The sequence below is a fragment of the Centrocercus urophasianus genome, unplaced genomic scaffold, assembly GCF_019232065.1.
Source record: "Centrocercus urophasianus isolate 14NV4802_14NV808 unplaced genomic scaffold, USGS_Curo_1.0 seq_19, whole genome shotgun sequence".
Taxonomy (NCBI): Eukaryota; Metazoa; Chordata; class Aves; order Galliformes; family Phasianidae; genus Centrocercus; species Centrocercus urophasianus.
The window spans coordinates 291,985-304,647 of record NW_024884744.1 but is presented as its reverse complement, the minus strand read 5'-3'; the positions used below and the strand labels follow the sequence as shown (position 1 = coordinate 304,647).

At 52.6% G+C, this 12,663-nt stretch overlaps 2 protein-coding genes across 2 annotated transcripts in view; both read left to right on the top strand.

Moving 5' to 3' along the window:
- Window positions 1-2,831: 2,831 nt before the first annotated feature.
- On the top strand, window positions 2,832-5,960 carry CLRN1 (clarin 1). Its single transcript, XM_042820961.1, has 3 exons — window positions 2,832-3,098; window positions 5,085-5,264; window positions 5,545-5,960. The coding sequence occupies exons 1-3, from the start codon at window positions 2,846-2,848 to the stop codon at window positions 5,808-5,810; spliced, it is 699 nt and encodes a 232-aa protein (XP_042676895.1). The 5' UTR covers window positions 2,832-2,845; the 3' UTR covers window positions 5,811-5,960.
- Window positions 5,961-8,247: 2,287 nt separating this feature from the next.
- MINDY4B (MINDY family member 4B) overlaps window positions 8,248-12,663 on the top strand; it is a 6,523-nt gene continuing 2,107 nt past the window's right edge. The window contains exons 1-8 of the mRNA XM_042820817.1: window positions 8,248-8,398; window positions 8,648-8,675; window positions 9,440-9,553; window positions 10,247-10,366; window positions 10,921-11,012; window positions 11,391-11,556; window positions 11,994-12,059; window positions 12,380-12,450. Of these exons, the coding sequence (XP_042676751.1) occupies window positions 8,259-8,398; window positions 8,648-8,675; window positions 9,440-9,553; window positions 10,247-10,366; window positions 10,921-11,012; window positions 11,391-11,556; window positions 11,994-12,059; window positions 12,380-12,450 (797 nt within the window). The 5' untranslated portion in view covers window positions 8,248-8,258. The remainder of the gene's footprint in view (window positions 8,399-8,647; window positions 8,676-9,439; window positions 9,554-10,246; window positions 10,367-10,920; window positions 11,013-11,390; window positions 11,557-11,993; window positions 12,060-12,379; window positions 12,451-12,663) is intronic.

Below are 12,663 nucleotides of genomic sequence, written 5' to 3'. Positions count from 1 at the left end.
TGGCTCCCGGCCGGCAGCACGCGCCCGGCTCTGCGGCTCCCCGCGCTGCCCCGTCGCCTCCCCGGGAGGAGATCGGGCCCCGCCCCCGGCCAGGTATTGCGGCGGCACCCGGCGTGCGGCCCCGGCACGCGCTGTCCCGGCCCGGCCCCGCGGCTGCGGCACGCGCTGTGCCTCCTGCGGGCGGAGCGGCGCGCGGCTCGGCGCTGCCCAGGGCTCCCGCTGCCCCAGGGCCGGGCGGTGAGAAGGATGCCGGCAGAGCCGTTGGTGCCGGTTAACATCTCCGGAATAAAAGCGGCCGCAGCTTCAGCCTTAGGCTCCCTCCATGCCCCAGAGTCGCTTACCTCCCTCCCTGAAGCAGGACTGCGGCCTCTGTCCCAGTTTGCAGCGTGTCCTGCAGCACAGAGGCATCCTCCTCTCCCAGCTCAGGGCCCATCTTCCAATCCGCTGCGCTGACAGCCGCATTACTGCATCAGCACTGTAAAAGCACGGAAACTATTTTTCCCCTTTCTATCCACTGCTTTTACCAGATCCTCTCCTCGTGCTGCATCCCCAGGACAGCACACACACACAATGTATTTTAGAAACACTGGGTCAAACGGCGAGTTGCAAACAGTTCTGAATGCACTTAACAACAGTTCTCTACAAGTTAATTAAGAGATTACTATTGCCAAAAGCAGGAAATATAGGCAAACTACATTTCTTTGTCTCTAAGCAATTATATATATATATATTCAATAACCCAAGATAAATTAAAAGATGAAGCTAAATTAGGCAGCTCTGGTTTGGGACACTTTCCCAACAGCTCTTCTGACCGTACTTGGCCCAAAGCCACATCCCACAGACCAGCAGCTCCTCAATCCCACCAGCAGATAAATCCAGAACATCTCCTCAATGATGCTGGCATGCAGAATAGCAAAACCACTGTTGTGACCCCTAGCTTTCACAGAATCACAGAATTGTAGGGGTTGGAAGGGACCTCCAGAGATCATCGAGTCCAACCCCCCTGCCAAAGCAGGTTCCCTACAGTAGGTCGCACAGGTAGGCATCCAGGCAGGTCTTGAACATCTCCAGAGAAGGAGACTCCACCACCTCCCTGGGCAGCCTGTTCCAGTGCTCCGTCACCCTCACCTACAGAAGTTCTTGCGCACATTTGTGCGGAACTTCCTGTGCTGCAGTTTCCAGCCGTTTCCCCTCGTCCTGTCTCCACTCACCACTGAAAACAGTCTGGCCTCGCCATTCTGCCCCCCACACCTTAGATATTTATAGACCTGGATCAGGTCCCCTCTCAGTCTCCTTTTCTCAAGGCTGAACAGACCCAGTTCACTCAGCCTTTCCTCGTAGGAGAGATGCTCCAGGCCCTTCACCATCTTCGTGGCCCTCCGCTGGACTCTTTCCAAGAGATCCTTGTCTTTTTTGTAAGCTTTGGTAAGGTTCACATCATGCGTATTTTAAGATTAGGTGTTTGACAAAGTCTGGATGTATTCAAACACACGTCTCCATCTTCCAAAGATTTAGGTGAAGCAGAATGTCTGACAGCTGCTTACTAGCCCTCTGTTCTGTACTGATTTCCCTGTGCTTTACATGCTGTGTACTCTTGTCTTTTGAGCCTACAAACATCCTGGTCTGGAGCTTTAGTTTCTTCCTCCTCAAGAAGCACAGCAGTTGGACCCAGGTCAGCTGGCCCTGTTCAGAGGAACTGGCTTCTTGTTCATAGGAGGCTTCCTCAGAGTAATGATCCTTAGGAAAGACCCCTGCAGTTGCTGCTTTGGGGATTTTCTAGCATGTTCTGTGCCCTGTAACACTCGTGCTGCAGAATGCCTCAGGAGCATTCCCAGTTCATTCATAAAAGCATGGAATTTTCAAAGGCATAAAATACTGCTGCGTTTGAAAACGCCACCAGAAGGCTGAATCGTGACACAAATTCAGCAGCAATATGACTGCAATGAGATTATTTATTTCCCCCATTAAATTCTTCCTACGAACCTGTTAGATATATACACATAGGCTCAGGTCTTTGCTCTCGTTGCTATTTTGTGTGATAGCTGTGCCTAAACGTTGCGGTCCCTCTTCAGGCAGCAGTCAGCGCGCTCTGCGCGTCCCCATCACCGTTCCCAGCCTCCCCTCAGCGCCGAGCACAGCGCCATCTCCCGGTTACTCGCAATGATCACAGCTTTAAGCTCGGCTTAAATAATCGTTTACCTGCACACCGCCTTGCTTCCTTTTAATTCTATGGAGTGTTCCTGCTGCAGACAGGCATACAGGTAACAAACCACCCCTGAACTGATCCGATCAGAGAACGGAAAGGGGGAAAAAAACCAAAGCCCTGTTTGGCTCCAAGCGTGGGGCCGATCAGCTCCTGGGGGACAGCGGGCACAGGACAGGCGCCGGGCCCACGCCACGTGAGCACGCACGCAGGAGCCGCCGGGTGCAGGTGGGGTCACCCGGCCCAGCCCGAGCTCCGTGCTGCCTTCCCTTGCACTGGGGCGGCTGCCGTAACGAGCAGAGCAGCTCGGCACCGCCGGCTCTGAGGGATTCCCAGCACACAGAGCCCTCTGAAAGCCTCCCTTCTGCACGGCCAATAGCTCAACGGGCAGCCAAGCCCGGCCCTGTCACAGCCTGCCCAACCAGACAGCCGGGCAGCGGAGCGCTCGTTGAATTACACGTTCCTCGTTACCTTACTCCTCCACTATCAAGTGACACCGAGGACGGACCGCATCGCCCCGCACTCCGATCGCGGCTCAGTTAGAGGAGCTGCAGGAGGATGGGGAGGAGCGCACGCTGCCGGCGCCTCCCGGCGATGGGCACCGCGGCAGCCCCCCGCTGAGAGCGCAGCCCGCGCAGCGCCATGCCCGCCCCGCAGAAGAAAATCCTCTTCTGCCTGGCTGGGGCGTTCAGCTTCGTGTGCGCCCTGGGGACCGCAGCCGCCATCGGCACCCAGCTGTGGGTGAAGGGAACCATCCTCTGCAAGACGGGCGCGCTGCTGGTCAACGCCACCGGGCCGGAGCTGGAGAAGTTCATCGGGGAGATCCGCTATGGGCTCTTCCACGGCGAGCGAGTGAGGCAGTGCGGGCTCGGGGGGAGGCCCTTCCAGTTCTCATGTGAGTAACAGAGGCGCCTAAATGACTGAATGCTGCTCGGGGCTGGGAGGACCGACCCTGTACCTCACAGGGCTCAACAGGAGAAAAATGCTCTAAAGCCAAATGCTGCTCTTCATCTTTTAGTTTTCAGCTTTAAATTACTTTTTCTTTTCCTGACACTAGCAAAGCTTGCTAACATTTTCAGCAATCTATGTTTCGATTACAGTCATTCACATTTGAAAAATATATATGCTATTACTTTGAATAGTTTTGTTTTCCAATTAATCTTTGTCATCCTCCTGTGTGTGCCAATGCCACGACCTCTGTTCTGTTACGAAAGACAAACTAAGCTAGCAGGAATCCCACAAAGGAGCTGAGGCATAGGTGCACACTGCTGCTGAAACAAAGCAGCCAGAAGTTTGCAGTCTGCAGTACAGACTGAGAACTGCTCACCTGTTACTGACTGACATTCAGTCAACTGATGTGCAAATTGAGCTTGGTACCCAACATACCAAATTTTACCAAAGATTGTTAGAAATGGTTTCGCTTTACACGTGATGCTCATAACCTCTCATCCCTAAGGATAAGGTCGATGGAATGATGCAGGAAAGACAGTTTGCCTTTAGCAGCTCACAGTCACCTCCTACAACATACCCTGCATGCCACCCGCAGTTATTACAAAACACATTTTGGGAGCAATCTGCTAAAACAGCTCCAAGAAGTACTCTGGTGAAGTTTACCCTCACTGTAGCTGTACACTTTTCATCTCTGCTCAGAAGTGTCAACCAAACACTTCAACCAAAGTTTGTTACGCGCACATTCACTGCACCAAGCAGAATGCACTGGAGGAGCACACCAACGTCTGCGCTGCACAGCGGCAGCGCATTCCCGCATGGCTGGTGCCTGCAGTGTGCTTTGTCTGCAGGCTGAGCTGCAGGAGCCCAGCAGGGCAGGCTGTGAGCTCTCACCAACTGGCCATGAGAATGTTGGCATTTTCATTACAGTTTGTTCTCTGATCATCTTTTGTTTAGATTAAAGAGCAAATACAACACTGCTACTCCAGCAGGGCTCAGAGCTCCATGTGCATCCCAGACTGCAGCACGGCCACACAGCAGTGCCATGCGTGGTGATGCTCATCAGTGTGTCTAAGAGAAATGGCGTATAAAATAGGCCAAGTGATTGAGTTCAGTGTTTGTTCCACTAAACGCTCCCCCCTGACCACTACATCTCTTTTAATTGTGAAATGGATTTGCTCTGCCAGCAAGCTCTGCTCAGCCAGGAAAGGCCTTCTGCCTCATTTACTCCTGCTGCTTCTCATCAGTTTCTAGGTCAGCAGTTCATTTTCTAAAGGTCGCAGGTTTGCACACTAACACAGTATTTCATTCATTACTGGGCGTGCTTTTCTTGCAAGATGGTATTGCTGCTGAAATTAATTTTTCCCTGATATGTCACAGAATTGTAGTGACAAAAACTATAAATGCGGGTGCCAGGGGAAAGATCCAGCACAGTGCAGTAACTTCTCCTTAAAGAACAAAATCCCATATCAATAAATCGAGTTGTTGTTCTCCATCTTCTCAGCTCATTCCCTTGCTTTTTGGGCCTTCTGCTTCAGATATGATGCATCCCTTGAGCTTTTTACTCACAGACACAGGACAGGAACCCCATCTTCAGGGTGTCCACATCTCCCCTTGGCTGCAGCTCCTGATGGGCACTGCACATAGCAGGGGGTTGAAACTAGACGGTCACTGTGGTCCTTTGCAACCCAGGCCATTCTATGATTCTATGACTGATTGTATGACTCAGCTTCAGGATGACTTTGGGAGCACAAAGAGAACTTCAGGGCTTCCTGTGTGCCCCTCCAGTGAGATCAGTAGTGGGGGTGGAGGACAGACTGCACTTGGGAAAGCATAGTTTGAAGCAATAAGCACAGATTAGCAGGAAAGCCTGGGCATGACTTCCAAATTAACCTTGCTTAATGTTTATAATATTTTGTAACTTCACTTTTAGTTTTTCCAGACTTGCTCAAGATTATCCCTGCGAGCATCCACGTCAGCGTCATTCTCTTCTGCACGGTGCTGATCATCTTCACGCTGGTGGGAACGGGCTTTTTCCTGTACAATGCCTTTGGCAGCCCCTACGAAACACTGCACGGCCCCGTGGGGCTGTACCTGTGGAGCTTCATCGCCTGTGAGTACCCTCTGCAGGCTGCACATCCACTGCGGCGTGCAGCCACGGCACAGGGACCAAACAGAGCGTGAGGGGCGGGCAGGAGGGGCTGGTGTTGCTGCACGGCTTTGTGCACGGCAGAGCAGAGCACGGGGCACGGATGCTGCCCATGGTGTGTTGGCAGCAGGGTGGGTGGGAGCCAACCCCCAGTAGCAGGGCAGTTCCAGCAGCCCAAAGGCCCCAGGGACACCGCGCTGTTGCTGCAGGGACCGCACCGATGGGCATCTTGCGCTCCTTCCAGGTTCCTGCGGCTGCCTCATCATGATCCTCTTCTCCTGCGAGGTGAAGATCCACCACCTCTCAGAGAAAATTGCTAACTTTAAGGAGAAAAGTTTCACATTTAAGACCCACAGTGAACGGTTTGCAGACTCCTTCTGGATCATCCTGGCCTGCTCCCTGGTGCACTTCCTCAACACGCTGCTGATACGCCTGGCCGGGTTTGAGTTCCCCTTCTCTAAACCCAAGGACTCAGGGACAGCCACTGGTGCCGCAGACCTGATGTACTAGAGTCACACAGCGTGAGGACAGAGGTGTTCATCACTGCTGCCCTCAGCAGCCGCCACCCACACCAGCTTTTAAGGAAGTTAGAAACAAGAGAAGGTTTCAGATAACTGTTGTGTGACACACGCAGTAAATAAAAGATAACGTGCTAGTTGATAAACCCAGATCAGAATACCCTTTCTCTCTTGGACTAAAGCCTTACTGAGGCATCTGCTTCTCTTTCCTCCAGAGCTGATCTGAAAAGCAGCTGCTGTGAACAGAACAGAGAACTCAACAGCACAGAGCTGGCGCAGAGGCACAGCAAGGGGATTGCCATGCAGCCACCTCCCATCACCAGCACAGCTTGACCCACTTGCAGCTCTCAGCACAACCCCTGCAGCACTGGGCAGCAGGGAACAGGGCAGGGAGGAGTGCCCGCTCTGCTTTTGGCACCAGCCCTGCCACAGACTCGCAGGGGAAGACAGCATGAGGGCAGGGGATGCCCAGCCCCCGAGTGCCCTGCTGACACCACACAGAGGCATCATTTCTATCCATAAAGAGTTCGGAGCTTTAAAAACCTAATCTTTAACTCCCCAGAGCTCCATTTTTGTAGAGCAATCCACACAGCAAGAGCTTTGTGCCTCAGGGTAAGGTGTTGTATGCAGCAATATAACACACTCACACTGCTGCACCCCAAGATGAGGGATGAACCCGGGGCAGAGCAACGTGAGCTCAAACCCAGCAGCGCCCACCAGGGCTATGAGGATGTGCTGCCAGCAGGCAGCAAGTTGTCACCAAGAAGCACAAATAAACACAGACAAAATGGGCTGAAACGCCACAGCCAGCACACGCATGCTGCAGCAGACCAGGCACTAACAAGGGAAAGCCTGAGAGTCTCCAACACAAGCAGTGATGAAACTTTGAGCAAATGGATGTATTTGCCTCTAAGCCCTTACCTCCCAGTCAGGCAAGGTGCTCCAGCCACTCACCAGATGCACTGTGCTCACCCCCCAACCACAGGTACACAGAAGGGCTTCATCCTTCGAACACTGCTGCACAGGGACACCACACAGAGCACTCAGCAGAAGAGGAGCCATGGGGACCTGCCCAGCTCCCATTTATCTGCAGAGCTCAGCTCCTGCACAGCTGTGTGCCATGAGCAATCCTCTCACAGCCACATGCAGCAGCCCCAGCATGCAGGGCCTGGTTCTGGGAGCCCCAAGCTGCAGTGGTGTGCAGGCTGACCTTGCTGATACAGAGACCCATTTTTATACTTTCATGATGAATGGCAAAACATTCAGTGCTGGCTGCTGGTTCTGCCTGTGCGACGTTTGGCACCCACAGCCCTGCTCCTCTGAGCCTCTTACAGAGCAGCTTCGGCCTGGGCTGTGCGATGCACGCCTTGTTCCTAAGCGTGTGCAATGGTGTCTGCAAGGTACCATGACCACCTACAGTTCATTTATAATTCTCTTCCTAATTAATATGTGTGCCTTTATTAATTAATGACAGTATGTCTTTTTGACACGTAATTTCTACCACATTCCACTGTATTATTTACTAAACCACAATCAATGAGAAGCAATATTCCACCCTCCCTGCTCCTGGTGTTGCATGGATTGTCCTCCTCTGCAGTACTGCTGCCCACTGGTGGGGGGATCAGGCCGCTCTCAGTTCTGTGTCCACCATAGATGCCCCTGCCTGCTCTGAAGGAGCAACATTTGTAAAATAAAGAACTGCACAGACCTGCCTCAGTGCTGAAGGGCAACCCACTCCAGTCACATTTGTTGTGCGATGGAGAAGGGCCCAGCTGCTGGGGAGCCCTTCACAAAGAGCGCTTCCATCCCACTCCATCTCATCCCCATCCCGACCCATCCCACCCTACCCACAACCGTCAGACCAGCTGTTACTGCCATCCTTGCCCAGTTCCCAAGGCAAACAGAGCAGCTGATCAGCAAACCAAGCTGGGGCACTGTGTGTCTGAGCACCCAAGGCAGCAGCTGCAGCACGCGTGGTGCTCCTGGATGAACACCAGCAAACACCAGCATGCGCTCTGTGCTTCGTTGCGAATCCACGAGCATCAGCTACAGCTTTTCCCTGTGTCGTTTCTAGAATGGTATTTTTCATGCTTAAAAAAAAACAAATAGTGAGGAGAAATATCTGAAGATATTTTGAAAGTTTTCCTGAAAATTCAGATCTTTTATTATCACAATAAAAAATAGCACACAGGTGTGTCTGTACATCTAAGCAGCATTAGAAGTACGCACGGACTGGCTGGGGTGGGAGTCAGGCTCCTCCAGGGGTCGGGTTCTGAGCAGGGAGCACAGAGCGTGTCCAACACTCATTAAAGTTTCATCACGATGTGACAGCAGCAGGCAGACGAGAGGATGAGGGCTGTGCAGTGGGCAACTGGCTCTGCTCCCCTCTGCTGCACACCACAGGGTGCCAACGGGGGAGCGAGGGCTGAGCACACGGAGCATGCAGTGCACACTGCTCACAGCTGAGCAGACGATGCACGCTGCACACAGTGAGCACACGGTGCCCCAAGCAGCTCTGGATGAGATCTCCAGCAGAATTTCAGATCTAGACAAATGGAGAAAAATTTTCAGTTTCTGTGGGTAAGTTTTTTAGTCCGCTTCATTATTATCGCATTCTAAATTCCAGAGTTCTAAAATGTTGTTAATTTTAAGATGACTTTTTGTGATGTGTTGTTATTATTACTTATTATTATATGTTGTATATTGTTAGTAAAAGCAGCAGCTTTTACTCGCTTTCTCTCCTGCAGTTCTCTTCTGGCTGCTTCCCATTTCCAAATGCATTACAACACCTCTATTTTCTTTTAATGTGCATCTCCTTTCCCTTTGCAGCCGGGAAGGCAGTCAGACCAGCCCCCAGGTGGGTGTTTCTGTCTCGGTTGTGCTGTGCTCTCATCCCCAGGCACTGCAGTCCCTCTGCGGTGCCCACACCGACATGCTCACACTCCTCTGGACATGTGTGTGTGCTTCATGTTTTCTAAAGGGCCGTTTTCCCAGTCTGAACCAAAGCAGTGGGGCAAACGTAAATTACCCTTTCTGACCCTGCTTAACAGTTTTTGTGGCCAATTTAAGAACATGGGGGAAAAAAGCTATGAAATGAAGAACTACTCAATGTGTTTGGACCCTGCCCTGTGCTCAGGCTGACAAACACAGACATTCACATCCTGAAGTCCAAACATTCTTCCACACCGTAATCATTCACTTCTGTGGGAGTTGTTTTCAGCAGTGGGAACCAGTTGGAAGTGATGCACAGACATGTATTTACCCGACACAGACGTGCCTGAGATGCACACCCACATGGTTCATACGCAGTGCAATGACTCAGGACTGCAACTGATTTTTAGAAGTGAACACCTCACACCTCTTAGAGCAACCATTTGTAAACGAAACCTGATTGAATTTGCCCTGTTAGAAGCAGGAGGAATATCCGCGGTCGCTGTTGGTTTGTTAGCACTCCAAAACACTGCAGAGAGTTCAGCTGCTCAGCTTCGTGCCCACAGGTGGCAGCTGCTGGTGAAGGGCAGTGAGGGCTGAGCACAGCACAGGAGGGCAGGGAGCGAGCGGGAGCTGGGAGGAGGGAGCCTGGAGCAGTGAACCCCCAGCAGCGGCTCTGTATCCCTGCAGGGACCTGCGGGCTGTGGGCACGGAGCAGTGAGCACCACAGGAGCTCTGGAGCCGCATGTGACACCTGCGGAGCCCCAGCATGCGGGGCGGCCCATCTCCATGGACATGGCAATGGTGAGCAGCACGGCAGCATGGAACCTGACCCGGAGCTGGCAGTGTGTGAAGGCTGCGGGCTGCTGCTGTTGCTTACAGAGTTACCATCATTACTTGTGTATGAGGCTCCCAAAGAGGGTGGCTGTAACACATACTCATAATTCTGGTTGCTGCCAGGTATGCCCCTGCCTCCCAGGGTTTTCCTAGGTACCAGCTGTGAGAGGCAGGAGGCTCAGCAGCAGGAGAGCACTTCTAAGCTGCCAAATACCAAAAGGTTCTGAGACTGTCAGTGCTTGGTGCCTGGGCCCCAGAACCTGACCGGTGTCCTGTGGGCGATGGGTCCAGCACCAACCTTATGTCTGTGACCTCTGACACAACCCCACCACTGTGGTATAAATGTAATAAAAAGCTCCGGGTGTGAAACTGGAGGTGAAACCTTGCAGGAGAGGTGGTGCAGACCACAACCAGGGAAGTCCCATCCCGGAGAGAGTCAAGCACAGCCCTTGCTTAGGGTCAGAGCCACAGCTCCCCCAGCCCGTGGCCAAGCACAGCCCCACAGCTCCCCATCCTCACAGCTCCCCCAGCCCCAGCCTGTGGCCGAGGACAACCCGCAGGACACAGTGCAGGCAGCATGCAGGCAGGACCATGACATGCACTGTGCAGCACAGTGAGGTGCAGGCGCCCATAGGGGCTGTAGCTGCTGTTTACCTGCAGGCACTGCGGACGCTGCTGCTCGGGAACGCATCATGCGCCTTCAGCCAGGACTGGACGCGGGCACACTTCAGGTTCTGTGAGCCGCACTCTGACCTGGCCTACGCTCTGGAGGCTGAGAAGGTAATGCTGCAACATGACCCACAGCCACGCTCCTTCCTGCAGCGCTCAGCAGGATGGGTGGCTTTGGTGCAGATGCTGGAGCAACTTTGGGTGGAATGGCTGCTCTGCCGCAGCAGCGGCGCAGGTGTGAGCCGGAAACACCGCGGCATTGCACGCTTGCAGCAGCTGGCTGCTGAGCAGCACAGACCTGCACTGCCCACCTGTCCTCGTGCAGCTCCTGCCTCTCACTGCCCCACCTGGAACCCAAACGGGTGCAGCCAGCATTCCGGGTGTTGCAGCCGCCCCACAGAAACCCAGCCCCACATGGCACAGCATCAGAGCCACTGTGGGCACATCTCACACAGAGATTTCTTATTTTTAGGCACATCAGATATTTTCAATTTACTTTCCCATTTATCTCAGGAGAAGTCATGGGCCCTCCTGAATTACTGGGGAAAGCAGAACAGCTCCCCATGGTGCAGCCAGCAGCACAGCCTGGAGCTGCGCTTTGTAGGGCTGCACCATGTGCCAGGTGAGCTCATGGGCACCGCTAGCTGCTTTCTTTGTGTTTCCAGGGAGGAACGAGAGCCATTGTGATGGCTGTGCAGGCAAACATCATTAAATACCTGCTCTTCATGAGGAACACAGAACACACTCACTTGGAGAGGTAAGCAAAACCATACCCTAGCATTGTTTGGACTAACAAAACCAGCACCAGCCTCTAAGTTGTACCAGACGGAACATAACCAGGTTTGCAGCTGCAGATGGAGATCATGCCTGGCTCCCAGGCAAGGTTTTACCTTCTTTGTTGATGTAGGAGTGAGGCTTGCTGCCTCAGTGCAATCTCTGGTGCCACGGTTGCAGCCCAGTGTCAGGCCCCACCTGGGGACTCAGCATCCTCAAGGATGTACCCACAACTGGTGGCTCTATGGGGCCGGGCGGGTGATGGGGACATGGGGACATGGGCACAGGGACACAGGGACACAGACCCCTGCTGCCCCTGCCCACACCTGTCTGATGTGCTCTGCTCTGTCCCACATTGCAGACTGCACAAAATCAGCCAGAAGGAGCAAGGAGAGGCCCTGGCTGCAGCACTGGCAGACAGCCTGTGGGCAGCGGGGGACGGCCGGAGAGCCACTGTCTGCATCCTCGCTGCGGCCGCCCACTGCTCCCCTCCTGCAGGCTACAAAGCCGACAGCTTCACTGAGCGGGTGGGTATGGAAATGCTTCCTGCAAATATGGCTCTTAAAAGAGCCTGAACTGTCTACAGACCAGAAACAGCTCATGAGCCTGCTCCTAACTTACAGCACATAGCACCACCTAAGAACATTGGAGCCATGTCCAGGTGGAGCTTGGCAGGTGTTCCTCCTTGTGCCTCCTTGTGAAGGTGTGACTTCCTTGTAAAGCTGATTTGTTAAACTCTGGTCTTTCTTCTCCCTTTAGAAGAAGGAATAAGTTGACTTACAGCCTTTCCTTAAGCTCTATCTGTTATCTGTTGGCATAAAACTGAACTCTGCTGTTCAGGAAGGGTCAGCGTGGGTTCCTGCGTTTGCCTTTCGTTTGTCCAAAGGAAACACTAAGCTGAAATTTCCACTTCTGGATGTACCGTCTCCTTTGTGGCTCCTCACCTCACACTCCTGCTCTACAGATCCACCTGTTCGAGTTCCCCGAGAAAGCAGCAGCTCAGGAGTTCATCTTTGACCACATTGGCTGTGTATGTATGGAGTATCATCTCCGTTCTGAGTTATTTTTCTGGTTGGCAAACAGGCAGCATTTTGTACTTGGTTTAAACAGGTTTCTTGTACCTTTAGCCCAAATCTGGAAAAACATGCAAAAATAGGTTGGTCAAGAACTGGAAGTTTCTTTTATTTCATCTGATTTTAATCAGCAAATAGCAAAGCCTTCCCAGAGTAACACCCTGTTACTCGGCTCACTGTATTTACCCAGCATTGCAGTTAAGCAGAGGAATTGCTTTAATTAAGCATCACACAGTTACTGTAATTTCCTCTCTGATTACTTCTTTCTTTTTTCCAGTTCAGAGATGAAGGAAGTCACGGACTGATCCTGTTTTTATACAGTTTACTTTTCTCTAGGACACTGAAAAGGTATTTTTCTTTCTAAAATTATTTTTGCCATTTTCCTCTGATGAAATTGTCCTTTTCTTCTGTTACTTCAACGCTCTGCCCTGGGCTAGCGAGGAGCAGCTGTGTGTCGAGGCGAAAGGTGATGCTGTCACACAGCATTACTGCGTGTGCTTGTGCTGATACCACTGGGAGCAGCAGGGAGGGAGCAGCCCTGTGTGCAGCTCTGTGTGCAGC

What these genes read in the sequence shown, in the direction of transcription:
- CLRN1 (XM_042820961.1), top strand. Translation starts at nt 2,846, where the DNA reads ATGCCCGCCCCGCAGAAGAAAATCCTCTTCTGCCTGGCTGGGGCGTTC. An exon ending in GAGGCCCTTCCAGTTCTCAT is followed by an intron (nt 3,099 to 5,084) that starts GTGAGTAACAGA and finishes CTTCACTTTTAG; the next exon opens with TTTTTCCAGACTTGCTCAAG. An exon ending in CCTGTGGAGCTTCATCGCCT is followed by an intron (nt 5,265 to 5,544) that starts GTGAGTACCCTC and finishes CGCTCCTTCCAG; the next exon opens with GTTCCTGCGGCTGCCTCATC.